This window comes from Lissotriton helveticus, chromosome 7, assembly GCF_964261635.1.
Source record: "Lissotriton helveticus chromosome 7, aLisHel1.1, whole genome shotgun sequence".
Classification (NCBI taxonomy): Eukaryota; Metazoa; Chordata; class Amphibia; order Caudata; family Salamandridae; genus Lissotriton; species Lissotriton helveticus.
In genome coordinates, this window is record NC_136068.1 from 1900275483 (window position 1) to 1900290601 (window position 15119).

The following is a 15119-nucleotide window of genomic DNA, read 5'->3' on the forward strand; positions in this document are numbered from 1 at the left end:
TCTAAATTATTATCAATAAATAAATTAACATATTTAATTAATTATAATTAAATTACTTCCCACCCTATTCCCCTATAAACCCACAACCCGCTACAGAAAATAAATTACTAAAATTAAAATATTTATCAATTAATCAATTATAATTAATTACCAATTATATTTTAATTAATTACCAATTAATAATTAATTAACAATTAATTCTAAATATATATCAATAAATAAATTAACATATTTAATTAATTAGAATTAAATTACTTCCCACCCTATTCCCCTATAAACCCACAACCCGCTACAGACTTATATTACACAAAAAATAAAAATTATTATTAACTTACCTTAAATTCGATATTTTTGTTGTCTATATTATGTCTAGTCGATATTATGTCCATTCTATATTTTTGATTCGATATTATGTCCATTCTATTCGATATTAATTTTCTCTAGTCGATATTTTTGTTGTCTATATTATGTCTAGTCGATATTATGTCCATTCTATATTTTTTACTCGATATTCTGTCCAGTCGAAATAATTGACTCGATATTATGACTGTACACCATGGATGATATGTACTTCCATCGTCCATGTTTGTTTTTTCCAATTAGAGGAGATGTGTGCTATCTTGAATTGTTTCCATGCATCCCCTCCTTGGTTACCAGTTACCTGCTGCTCAATGTGAGTGTGATGTAATAGAATGTTGATGAGTGCCTGGTGGGAATAAATGTCAGTTGGTGTGAGTGGGCTGAGCAGCAAGGATGCTGCTCCTGGTGGAGCTGTGCCTTTATCGTCTTATCTACCTGTAACCTACAGTAAATCCTACCCTTATTTTCTACATTATTGGTTATGTTGAATACATGTTTACTAGTGCTTATCTTCCATTGTTACAACATGGTTAAGGATTAAAAGTCAAGTGTGCCAGTGAGATAATTAGCTTGCTACAGAAGAGTGGTGCAACACAATTAATGAGTTGTCTGAGGGTTCATAGTACTGTTTCATGTTATGGTTCAGCGAGGAAGGAACTGCCTCAAACTCAAAATATAACATAAAACCACAAGGATTATAGGTTAAATCCCCTCAAAGAGGGGAGTGGTATCTGGGATCGCACTGTCAGGAAGGGGGATCACCTAATTTAGCTTTTAAGGGAGAGTAGTGGCAGTTCTTAATTGGTTTGTGATCTCTGTCAGAACAAAATGTGTACGTGATTCAACACCAACACATAGGTTAATACAGGAGGAGGGGGATTGCAAGGAGGGTCAAGACAATGGCGGCTGTGGGACACACTCTATAGGGGCTCAGGTATTAACCTCTTTTTATAAATTACAGTGACAACATGCACTCGCAGCAAGCCCTGACAGAGATGATACCTCATCATCCTATATCCTACTCAGCGCCCTTCGTTCTACTTCCTTCTCCTTGTTTTCTTACTCACTTTCCCCTGGATTCCTTGCACTAGTGTATGTGTAGTTATGCTAGGCTGGTCCAGAGAGGTGGTGGAGAAGGCAGCTAAACGTTTCAGTGGTTGTGTGCCACTCCTCCAGTATAAAGAGCACAGACCGTTGGATCACTTTTGTGACGCAGCGGCGGAGCAAAAGATGCGTCATGGTGCCGGGTATTTACAACGTGACGCATCTTCCAGATGCGTCACGTTGCAAAGCCCTGCGCCAGAAGGAGGTGTTCCATTGCAGGGGGGGGGGGGGCGTTCTGGCGCAGGAACGCCTCCCAAAAGTGGCTGAGTGAAATCTTGTAGATTTCACTCAGTCACTTTTGGGCCCATGCTGCGTCAAAACCCTGCGCCTGCTTGAAGCAGACATAGGGATTGACGCAGCATTGTGGAGATAGGGCCCCCCAGAGCATTGCTGGAGCTGCGTTGCACTTGTGACGAAACTCCAGATGGGTCTGCAATCTTCACTCCCTACCCACCAACAGGGCCATTTATTGGACCCTATTTTCGCCAACTGGGGGGGGCTAACAATTGAGAGTCCCCTCGCGGTGCCTTGGTCAGATCATTATCTGATCCCCTTCAGTGCGGCAGTTCCCAAGCCCACTCCCCGTATGAAGGTGGGGACTGGTAGCCTACAGAGGTAGTGGGCGAAGTTCTCCGCAGCCAATTTCAATGCTGCCCTTCAGTTGGGATGTCCACCAGGTGCCAATGACATTGATACTGCATGCACTGCTCTAGACAATTGGATCACCAAGGCACTAGATCAAGTTGCGCATTGGTCGACTAGTGCCCCCAGGAGACAGTCAAAATCTGCGCCTTGGTTCAATGATGAACTTAGGAGAAGGAAGACCTTGTGTAAAACTGCTGAACTGGTCTGGAGGAGAGACTCCACCGATCTTAAGAAGGCTGAATACAAAACAAAACTTAGAACCTATCACTCACTAATAAGGACTCAAGCTCCTTACTATAACTCGAGAATAGAGCAGGCGGAAAACTCGTTACGAGAATTATTTGGAATTTTCAAGGACATATCATCACTTGCCAGAACCTCCTCGCCAAATAGTTGCTCAGTAGAAAGCTGCAACCTGATCGCAGATTTTTTCTCAGACAAGGTAGCAAAAATGTATTCCACCTTCCTGGAAGAGGCAAGGAACGGAGGCGGGGTGGGGATTGAGGAGCCTAGCATAGAGAAGGCCCCGAGCCTCTCTAGATTTGTCCCCCCATCAAAGCGTAAAAACTTGGTTGTTCGACCAATAATATCCTGTTGATTGCTCCCTCTCTAGTTGTGTCATGTGCTTTGCTATTCCGGCGCCGGGAAACCCTTTGTGGGTAGCTGCGCGCCTTATAAGTGCTATAAAATAAATAAATAAAATCATTGGAGGAGCTTAAAAACATTGCGTTAAGAATCAAGTCCGGCTCACCCAAGGACCCCACAAAATCTAAGACCCTAAGAGAGAGTATGGAAATCTTGGCTTCTTATATATTGGTCACCTCCTGAAACTCTCCTATGAATCAGGGGCGGTCCCTAGGCAATGGAAGGATGCGGTCGTCATCCCAATTAAGAAAAAAACAGGGGTGAAGGCAAGCCAGTTGGATAATTATCGACCAGTCTCGCTCTTTCCATACTTTGCCAAAATCGCAGGGAAGGTGGTTAGCATACAACTAACCTCGTATATGAATGAGCATAACCTATTAGATCCCACTCAGTCAGGCTTTCGAGACTCATATTCAATGGAGTCAGCTCTGCTGTTATCTACGGAAACAATATGTAGGCATGCAGATGATGGTAAGATGGTGGCGCTGGTGCAGCTTGACCTCAGCGCCGCTTTCGATACAGTCAACCACTGTTTACTTCTGCAATGCCTCAAAAATAGGAGGGCTGGTCAAATGGGCCTTGGAATGGATGAGATCCTTCTTACAAGATCGGAGCTTCCAAGTGTCTCAGAGGCCGTTCTATTCGAAAAGCATTAGGCTGACACAAGCAGTGCCCCAGGGGTCTATCCTTAGTCCCACCCTTTTTAATTTATATATGTCCCCCTTAGCAGACCTGATTGCAAAATATGACATTAGTGTTGTGTCATATGGGGGTGACAAGCAATTAGTGGTATCCTTATTGCAAACCCATGACAAGGCAGCTACCGATTTCTCCACTTGCTTACAGGAGCTAGAGGTCTGGATAGCTAGCAATTGCCTTAAATTGAATGGAAACAAGACAGAGACACCATCCCATCCCTACTATCCATTCCAACCCTCACAGGCCCCATACCCAAAATAATAGAGTCACCATCTCTAATAATCTTTAAAAAGTCACGCTCACTCTGGACCCCTCCGCCTCCCTCATCACCCCACAGCTCAAATACACACTACTTAACTGCAAGTCTGCCCCCAGACACGCATCTGACATAGCCGACCTCATTATCGCACTTGACCTAGACCTTACCATGCTCACCGAAACCTGGTTAATAGAATCCTTCTCCCCCTCATTGACATTCTAGTTCCCCCTAACTATCACATCATCAGATTAGACAGGACCGGCAAGACAGCAGGTGGAATAGCATGTATTCACCGGAGTAACCTCTCAGTAACTAGAGCCGTCTTCCCTATATTCTCCTCTTGTGAACACATCTGCCTCGACGTCAACAGTGAGTGCAATCCAGTATGCTCTCTACATATTATTTACCACCCACCAGGAGACAACCTCACCTTCACTGAACACCTCATGGACATGATCACAACGAACTCGGGTCGTCAAAATACACAAATATTCCTTGGTGATTTCAACCTTCATTGGAATGATCACAACGACTCGGTGGTCAACAGTCTCAAAAATATCCTCAAGACCCTAGACCTCAACCAAATCTGCAACAGCCCCACTCACGACATAGGCTCTATCCTGGACCTCATCATTTCCAAAGGTGACGCCACCAAACTAGACTCAATCCAACCCTGTGACTGGTCTGACCACCACATTATCACATTCTTCATCAATGAATATGTGAAACTTTGCCCAGCCCAATCCACCAAACCCAAGGCCTGGAAAAGAGACCTGAAGAAACTCAATCCCAACTCGTCACCCTCTCCCAGCTACAACCTTCTTCTACCCCCCACCGGCAACAACGATGTTCAGGCTTTCACCGATCACTACCTCAAGTCAATGACCACGATAGTCAAGGAAGTTGCTCCCCTTCAGTTAAAGAGAATCTCCTCCAAAAACTAAAAACTATGGTAGGACGGTCTGCTTATCGATGATAGACGAGCTATGAGACTAGCTGAACGTAATTGGAGATCTACTCTGTCAGCTATGCACCTCAAAACACTAAAGAAAAAAAGAAACGCTTACTTTAGAAAAATCAAACGATCGAAAGCTGACTTCTTTAGCCATCAACTAGACCAAGCAAAAAAACTACCCAAAAAACTATTTGAGCTAATCAAAACTCAATCCAAGGACGAACCACAACGATTACATAACACAACCAGCAGTCTACCGTCCTGTCAAGAATTCTCTACCTTCTTCATTCTAAAAACAGATTACATCAAGAATGATATCCTCATTGATCTAAGCCTTTACTCCAGCCCCCTCAGCAACACACCCATCAAACTAAAAAACAATGCTACTTGGTCATCCTTTGATACTTACAAGGAAGAATCTATAGGCAAGATCCTTAGTACCCTGAAGCCCTCCAATCACCTCTCTGACCCTCTACCTGCCAACGCTGTAAAGGACTTTATCCCATGGCTTCTCCTGCTCTGGACCAAAATCATTAATAGTTCTATTCAACAAGGATGCATCCCGGACTCCCTCAAAGTGGGACAAGTATCGCCCATACTAAAGAAACCCACAGCTGACCCTACTGACCTTAATAACTATCACCCTATCTCCAATATCCCTACATTAGCTAAATTGTTAGAAAATGTGTTCACCTCCAATTGACAAAACACATTGAACATTTTGACCTCCTCAAGCGACACCAATCCGGCTTCCGTGCAGGCCACAGGACAGAATCAGCCATGATACACATAATTGATGACGCGCTTCAAATTCTTGACCAAAACGGTACCTGCCCCCTCAACATACTCGACCTTTCATCAGCATTCGACATGGTCAAACACGAGAACTTACGCGAACTGTTGGATATCAGAATGGGTCTTTCAGGGACAGTACTCAAATGGTTCACCTCCTTCCTTCATAACCGGACTTCAAAATCAACAACACTATGTCCACATCCGTTCCAGTAACACTAGGTGTCCCGCAAGGATCCTCTTATCCCCAACCCTTTTCAATCTAGTCATCAAGCCCCTCACCGCACTGCTTCATGCCTCTAATGTGCAATTTCACATGTATGCGGACGATACCCAACTCTACCTCAAACTACAATCTCCTGAAGACATCAAACTTCTCAACTCAACACTTAAGGACACACAGACATGGCTGGCAGAGAACCATCTCAAACTTAATGCTCCAAAAACAGAATTCCTATTAATAGCACCCTCCTCCAAAATCCTCATCGCTCAGGATTGGCTTAAACACCTCACTGCATTCAACGTCCAACCTATCATTATAGACTCAGCAAAATCTTTAGGTATAACCCTCGACTCCAATCTCAATATGCAACAACATATCAGCAATGCAACGAAGGGAGCTGATTTCCAAATCAATACCTTGAGGAATCTGAAACCCTTCTTCCCAGCCAACGACTTTAGGACTGCAGTCCAAGCGCTAGTTATCCCTCGGATTGATTATGGAAGTGCCGCGCTCTGCGGCCTCCCCCTATCAACAACCGCACCATTAAGAGCCTCTAACAATGCTGCAGCGAGGCTCGCCACTGGATCAAAAAAACGCTGACACATCTCTCCTGACATAAAATCTCTGAATTGGCTACCTTACAAAGCCAGAATACACCTGAAAATCGTGTGCATTACTCATAAGGCTTTACACCACAATTCGCCCAGTTACATTGCTCAGAAATTGACAATTTCAGGAGGCTCAAAGATTCCACAAGAAAAAAACATACAAACGATCCTTCTCAGGGACGGCTCCCAGGATCTGGAATGCCCTCCCTCCAGAAACAAGACTTAGCTCATTCACTGAATCTTTCAAAAAGGAAGTCAAATCGATCCTCTTGACTAAATTCACTTGAACATTAACTGTGGAAATACTGTTGACTGTTTATCTCTCCCTTGTATTACATTGTCTGAATCGACCACCCAATCACATTTTGTTACCTTGCACTGTTCTCTATTTGCAAATTGCCTTGTTAACTTTTCTTTTTTTGTCCTCATTTCATATTTATGTAAAGCACTCTGATATCTGTAAGGATCTTGTTCGCGCTATATAAAACTTTGAAAATAAATAAATAGTTGGCAGGACTCCATCTATATGGACCTCAAGGTGGTGTCCCCAGTCCATGGGCTCCACCCCCGCTCCCAAGGAACAGGTTAAGAACTTGGGGATATGGTTGGACCCGAAAGATTCCTTCGACCACCACACCAGGGTGGTTGCCGGAAAATGTTTCGTAATAATGAAGGTCCTTCGGAAGACCCTAGATGTGCTCCCTGCAGCCGCCAGAAAAACGCTGGTCCATGGACTTGTGACATCGCACCTGGACTACGGGAATGCGCTGTACTTTGGGGCAAATAGGAGGTGTGTTCAAAGGCTGCAAGGCATTCAAAATGCGGCAGCTCGTCTTGTTCTGGGGTGGGCCAGAAGAGCTCCATCCAAGAACGCTCTCTCAACAGGACACCGCCTCCCAGTTAGGGAGAGAATTGTTTTCAAAACACTATGCATTAGTCACCGTATCCTGCAGGGAGAGGGCACTAGCTACCTCCACAATCTACTGACCCCTTACATACCTTCCAGGGCTCTGAGATCTGTGGGAACAGGAAGGGTAGAACTACCAGTAATCAAAAGAGCGCAGATGGTGGGAAGATCTTTCAGATGGGTGGCTGCGAAACGCTGGAATGACCTTCCGCAGTCACTCAGGTCTGAACCATCGGAGGGGATCTTCCGAAAAAAATTAAAAACATGGCTCTGTGAGGTACGATTTTCATCCTGCGTGATTTTGTCCAGGTACAGGTAACTAGCTGCAGCGCGGGGACATACTGGGTAGTATAACCATGCGCTATAAAAACTCATGTGTTATTATTATTATTATGCATTCCCTCCAGAACAAGCCCAACTGACTGCTACTGACGAGGAGTTAAAGTTATCATGTGACCGGCAGCCATTTTATGCATTGGCAAACTATTAAAGGCCACAGCCAACTCACTGCTGTCCTCGTTATCTGAAAGGCTTGGCAGGAGAAGAAGCTCTGTGTCAAACCCTTACAGCCCCTAACACCACGCTTGCCAGAAACTCTTCACTGCGCGACTCACCTGTTTTGTTTGCAGCTCCCAAATTCTCCTCAGTGGATTTGGTTGAATAACCTGTAAGAAAGAAAGAATATAAAAGGAACTTGTAATCCCTTGCAGAAGGTAAGGCGCAGGTGCCCATTTGCATGTTCACTTAATACCAAGTTTGTCATGTTACCGTCAAAGTCCTCCAAAAGGATCACAGTTTCCAGGAGGTCTGTGGAAAGAAAAGACATGTGTGGTATCTTGATTTGTTTCAATGCATCCTCTCCTTGGTTTCCAGTTCCCTGCTGCTCAGTAAGTGTGAGTGTGATGTAATAGAATGTTGATGAGTGCCTGGTGGGAATGAATGTCAGTTGCTGTAAGTGGACTGAATAGCAAGGATGATACTCCTGTTAGGGCTATGCATCTACCCTACCTGTAACCCAATATTATCCTCTACAATAAATCATACCATTATTTTCTATATTACTGGTTGCATGATTACATGTTTACTAGTGATTATCTTCCGTTATTACACTGGTGACGATCAAGAATTGTAACCACGTGTGAGGAACAAGGTGCAAGGTTATGGAAATCATGAATCTGCTGAAGAAATGTGGAGGAACACTCTGAGGTAAAGACATTAAAGCTTCAAGGGATCAGAAATGCTCTGGGAGCCCCACCATTTTGGATTGCATTTTAATGGTGTCCCCTGGATTGAAACCTGCATTTCTATAAGTTGGATTGCCACTCATTGTATGAGGAGTTCATGTGCTGCCTGGAACTATGGGAGCATTTCTTGAAGTTGACCTACATGCTCAATGTTTTGGTGCATGTACTGTCTTACCATTTGCTATCTTTTGTGACAGGATGGTGCGCGGCGACCATTTGACAGCAGCACAGTACTTCCACTTGGATGTGCCTCCATGATACGTGGGGTCACTTGGTCTGGTTTGTGCTTTGTTACCTTTCTTTACTGAGTTTTTCTCATTGGTTGTAATCAAAAGAGTAGCTCATTGGACCAAGCAATGAGCATTTCTTTTGGCTACACATGGAAGAAGCAGGAAAGAGCAACACGTCCCTCAGCGTCGCCCAGTTTGCGGCATCAATGAGCAATTTTGATTGTTTGGGCACAATGCGTTATTATGCTGCTGGAAGCTAGAGCATCCTGATTCTGGATTAGTTTATTACCTGTGACAGAACAAGAACGGTACTACATGAGAGACTTGAAAACACCACCTCTGTGCACCTTGGTCTCTCTTGGGCTCACTGCATTTGGAACCAGTGATTTTTGCTTCAGCCTTTTCAAGTCATCCAGCTTCTAGCAGGAGATATCTAGACTGTTTATCTGTTGTTCAGAGTAATTTGGGGAGGGAAGTCGCTCACAGGGGACTTTGAATCTTGTATTTGAATTTGTTGAAATGCCATATTGAATTTGCTGATGCCAGTATGTGTCTGCCTGAGTATTTTCATTAATGCCATGCTTAATTTACTGCAGAAGAGTATGTTTTTGATAGTCTGGATCTGCTGCCTGCTTATATTATTCGTATCAGTAAGTTTCTGATAGTTTCTGCATTTTATTCTTGAATTGTTTTCATGTGTGTGTATTTTTTGCCATGCTGAATAGGTGCCTGAAAATGTTTTGTGGTAAGCTTGATTGATTGCCTTAGTGTATTTTATTTTAGCCATGCTTAATTTATTATAGAATAAGTAATTTGTATGCTATTCTGGATTGCACTGTGTTGGGCCATGTTATTTGCACCCGAACAGTTCCTTAAAGTTGTTTGTGATGGGCCAGACAGTTGTGCCTAACCATTTTCTTAAAGTGGCTTGTGATGGGACATGTTAGTTTATGCCTATACGTTTACTAAAGTTGTTTGTGATGGGCAATATGAGTTGCGCATAAACATTTACTTTTTTTTATTATGGATTGTCATAAGTTCTCATACAATTCACATTTGAGACATGAAAAAACCCATTGATGGCAGTATCAATATAAAAACCATTGCAAACAATAACCCGTGGCTACAGTAACCATATATCAAAGGATGTACCAAATCTTCGATATTACAGTCACAAACATCACACATTATATGGGTTGAGCATGAGTATCGTTTATATAGTTAGAGTATCTGGTGAAATAGGTGGTATGTCGGTGCGTAGGTAAGACAGTAAAGGCTCCCAGATGTCATTCGGTCGGGAGGTCACTGGCAGCTCCTCCGCATACAACACTAAGTTCTCCCTACAGTACTTTAAGTCTTTGAGCCATTGTTGAGCTGTAGGGATCTGCCTGCCACCCCACACCATCGCCACTCGCCTTTTGGCAATAAGCAGTGCCACTCTTGCCAATTTACCTTTCGCGCCTTTCAGTGAAGGGAGGAGACCCAGCAAACACACCTGCGGCGAGCAAGTCAATTAAACCCCAAGGATATTGGACAACCTAGTAATCACCTCAGTCCAGTATGCCCCCACCGCTCAGAGGCCCAAGCCAGGTGCCAAAAGTCTGCACCCAGGGCCACACATCGTGCACAAGCATCTGTGTCCCACTGACCGAATTTAGAAAGTTTTTGGGGCGTGTGGTAGACTTGATGAAGGAATTTTAAATGGATAACGGGCAGATTTCCATTGGAGGTGAGGGCACTAGTCAAGCTACAGCAGTGAATCCAATCGCCTGGGAAAATCTATGGGTCTACATATTCGTTCCACTTGTCCAGACTCTTATCATCAGAGAGGGCCCTATCTTCCCTAGCAGCTCTATATACTTTAGTGATGAGTTTGTGCCGGGTGGGCCTAATAAGCAAGGTGTTTAATGCATGGGACTCAGGAGGATCTGAGAGGGAACGTTGGATTATAGGCCTCGCTGAAGCAATGCGTAAGCATTGTTTTTGGCGAGATTATAGTAAGCTGCTTTCAAGTCTACCCACTGCGGATCGGATCGCATACAGTTCATGTGACCCAGGCGCGTGCACAGGAATTCGCTCCCCATACCCCTCCACCAAAGCAAGACAAGCCAAAAACATCAAAGCAACCGCGGCCGCTTTGATTCCATTTGCCAGCAACCACTTCACGCACCCTGCAGGTCATAAACAGGACCATCTGCTCGTGAATCGGAATGCTGGCATGGTTGCCCAGCCCCCCTCCCAACCACATTATTTTAAAAAATATTAATTTTATTTGTGTGCCTGCATTTGGGAATTTTATAAATTGGATATAACATGCTTCAGGTTCTATTTACACTTCATGCACATTGGCTACCGGGATGCGCCACCTTCTACGGATGCAAGTACAGCACAATGGAGTTCAACAATAGGATGGCTTTCGCGATCGCCTGTTTCTGTAAGGCAGGATGTTTTTCTGACTCCTGCTATTCACCGTTTCTTAAGCTTGTGGGGCTATAGTGCTTGCTTTTAGAGAAGACATTGGAGCCCTATTTGATTCAATGTCTATGTAGATTCCCCATTTGACTCATGTACTGAATTGTTACCTTCCTTTCCTTCAAACTGTAAAGCGCGCTGATATCCTTTGGGATCAAGTTTGCGCTACATAAAACTTTATAAATAAATAAATAAATGAGAACGCCTCTGTTTTCAGACGGAGGGGGTGTTGAGTTCAGGAAATGCACAGTTTAAGTTGTATTTCTAACAGCCTGTCTCTGAAGGGCTTAATAAAATAAACAAATTCATTATTAAAAGCAGCGTCACAATTTGATGAAGGGTTAAAATCACGTTCTACCATCTGATTACCAAGAAGAGTATTTTATCAACCTTGATAGTATTAAGGTCCTATATGGCCCCACCAGAGAGAATCTGAAAATATGCTTTAAAACCCTCACTTTTCGCCATGTATAATCAGCAAATGAAATCCCACAAATTCCCCGAAATTCGGGGTTATAGACCCAAGCCAAAGGCCAAAACAGCGCCTTAGGCTAACAAAATACACTAGGCCCACAATAAAGTTAAACGTCAATTTCTGTTGCACTGAAAAGAACGAGGTAAATTGAGCCACCACGAAATACAGTAACTTTCCACAGCATCAAGACCAACGCCCACACACACGTACACAAACCCAGCTGGTACAAGTTGGCACATCCTGGGACTTTTTACTGAAAAATTGTTTTGAAACTTAGCTTGCGGATATAAAAGCCGCAACGTCTTGCAATACTAGCACCTGACGTAAGTTCCGCTCTCACATACAGTTTTAGAAATATGTACAGAACAAAATGATCTTTGTTTATGTTCTGCGGTCAAGCATGGCCAACCAACCGTTAGGACACCTGACCGCCCCCACTGTCCTAGGACAATGCGGTCAAACCACCTGCGTCAGAAAGTACGTCAGGACAGTGTCAGTTCTGCAATTTCAGGTATAAAAGATTCACCATCACAATCAGACGCCAGAACTCTCCAAGCTGTCTTTTGGTGGTTCTCCGGCTGGCAGTATATCTGATTTGGGACTGAAAAGCCTATTCTATCAGGTGATGCCTTCCTGAATAAGATAATGTCTTTATTTCTCTTAGAAATCTTGACAGTACCAAGTAGTTTTCTATCCACACCCAATCCCTTGCATTCTTAAGGTATCTCTGCTGCATCAGATCTTGTAGGGTTACTCTCCTTAGTTAGGGCCTTCTAGGCACTAGGTCTAATAGAAATATACTCTGTATAATCCAGCTAAATTCAATTGGACCTCTCAAGGATCTTAGCCTCTGATGTTTTTGTTCTTGCCAAAATGCTTAAACCTGCAATGATGGTTCTCTTCAGGAAAGTTGTGTGAATGCAAAGTATTCTCTTGAACAGGTTTTAATGTCTTCTTAAAGCTTCCAATTTAAACTGAACCTCATATTGTAGTAGATAGCCACTTCTGTTTGCCTCACAATATTTTAGAAACAATTGATATCTTGCATATACTCCTGGCACAGTGAAGCCAGGTTTTCTCAAAGAGTGTTCTTTAGCAATATGCTTTATTGATATACATGTGTTTTGTGAAAATAAAGGTGCCACTCCAACGTGCATTATTGAGACGGTACTCCAGATCACAGTGAACGTGACCACACCCTTAAAGGGGGCTCGGAAGGGCCTCCAGTTCCCCTCTCTCAAATTTCATGTCAGATCGGCATTGTTTTACAATAGAAAAAACATTTGGATTTTAGTTAATTAGCCCTCATTACCCATTGCAGAATGTCGGGCAGAGCTATATCTCCGGCCAGAATTCTGCCCGCAATTCCGAGTGCCTTCGGGTCCGGAATGATCCGGTCTGCAATCTTTGGATTTGCTAATTCTGGGCTCGAAGACACCAGACCCTGTTACGGGCTGGCTGGGCTGTTGACAGGAGCACAGCCCGTTTCCTTCCCGACTTTAATAGAGCATCAACAAAGAGGCACGTTCCCATGAAGTTAATAGATCCGGCCAACAAAGATTTGTAAGTAGGCCAGCAGAGGGCACTACGTCCGTTGTCTGGCAACCAACCTAGCCCTTTCCAACTATAATCCTCCAAATAGACTCATAATTTAAGCTAGTTACATTCCTAAACGACCCCTATGTTTAAAATCACTTGTATGTCTCCTGTGCTGCTTCCAGGGGAGGTTGTCCGGACCTTGGCATTGCACGGACTCCATACCCAACTGGATACAAGAACGTTTTTGACTTGGATGCCGTGCTCAAGAAAACACTTGTTAATACACAGAGGAGTGGCACACTTTCCTAATCCTGCTGTAATTCGTTCAAGGTGATTGTAGTAACTGCGACAAAGCAGAAATATAAACGAGCAGCTATCTGATTCGGCATTCATTCAGTTTTATGAATATTTACTTGCATAGTTTGTTACATGTTACTCCCCCCTCAAATAAGTGCTATTAGGTTTTATTTATAATGTTGGAGCGCTATAAATGAGAACAGATTACCTTACACAAGGACACATTCAGGCACAGGGAGATTAAGTCATTTTTATGGTGGCCAAATGCTTACTTCATTTTGCAGGCAGAACAACTACTTAACTTTATTCTGCAGGCGGCACAGAACAAAACAGTGTGACAGTAAAGCCCAGTGCTTGCTTCGTTTTATTTTCTGTTATTTCACGGACTCTCTTGGGTCCCTACTTTTCGTTGGATTTGGGAAAACCGTACTTTTTATTGGATTTGGTAAACTATTCCATCACAGCTGATGTCAGCAGCGAGCATCACAGACTCTCCTGGGTCCCTAATTTTCGTTGGATTTGGGAAACTATACCATCAGAGCTGATGTCAGCAGCGAGCGTCACGGACTCTCCTGGGTTCGTACTTTTAGTTGGATTTGGGAAACTATTCAATCACAGCTGATGTCAGCAGCGAGCGTCACAGATCTCCTGGGTCCGACCCTTTCGTTGGATTTACGAAACTATTCAATCACAGCTGATGTCAGCAGCGAGCATCACAGATCTCCTGGGTCCCACCTTTTCGTTGGATTTGGGAAACTACACCATCACAGCTGATGTCAGCAGCGAGCGTCATGGACTCTCTGAGGCCCGTACTTTTTGTTGGATTTGGGAAACGATTCCATCACAGCTGATGTCAGCAGCGAACGTCACAGACTCTCCTGGGTCCCTAATTTTCGTTGGATTTGGGAAACTATACCATCAGAGCTGATTTCAGCAGCGAGCGTCACGGACTCTCATGGGTCCGTACTTATTGTTGGATTTGGGAAACTATTCCATCACAGCTGATGTCAGCAGTGAACGTCACAGACTCTCCTGGGTCCCTAATTTTCGTTGAATTTGGGAAACTATACCATCAGAGCTGATGTCAGCAGCGAGCGTCACAGACTCTCTTGGTCAGTACTTTTCAAACATTAAGTATTCTTTTATCTCAAGTTTAAAAAGATAATTACATTTAGCGTGCATTTAAAAATGTGCGAATGCGTTGGAGATATTGGCCCACATGCATCAAGCATTTGAAAAGGGGGGCCCTCGGCCCCCCCGCACGCATGGCGGCGCGGCGACCGTCTCCCCCCCATTCTCCTTTGTTGTCTCTCGGTGGTGGGGGCGGGCCCTGGGGGGCGCGACCCACCACCGATTGGCCGGCGGCCTCCCTGACCCGGATACCAGGTAAAAGGTCCGGGTCAGGGGGGGCGGGCTACAGGAGGGGCGGGCCGGGGGGGGCATGCCCCCCCGCCTGGCCCCTGGAGAATAAAGAGGTGGGGAGCGCCCAGGAGACCCCCTTGTCCCTGGACGCTCTCCCACAGCACGTGTGCCCCGCGCTCGGGGCTTCTTTGTTTTTTCATATCGTCGTGTGGAGGGGGAGGTCGGCGGTCTTCTGCTTGCGGTGATCCTGCGTAGCCAAGCCCGGACCTCGAGGGAGTAGGCAAAGACGAGCGTGATCGGGGC

The 15119-nt window shown here is 44.4% G+C and overlaps 1 protein-coding gene across 20 annotated transcripts in view; it reads right to left on the reverse strand.

The window, feature by feature from the left end:
* Positions 1-15119, reverse strand: part of LOC144770864 (uncharacterized) — a 185134-nt gene that overhangs the window by 46389 nt on the left and 123626 nt on the right. For 12 of the 20 annotated variants that reach the window (XM_078655648.1, XM_078655649.1, XM_078655643.1 and 9 more), the window contains 2 exons: positions 7966-8004; positions 7812-7862 (listed from right to left, as the gene is read on the reverse strand). The exons of 7 other annotated variants lie outside the window; for them this stretch is intronic. In XM_078655648.1, coding sequence (XP_078511774.1) covers positions 7812-7862; positions 7966-8004 — 90 coding nt within the window. The remainder of the gene's footprint in view (positions 1-7811; positions 7863-7965; positions 8005-15119) is intronic. One more of the 20 variants, XM_078655644.1, reaches the window with a different exon arrangement.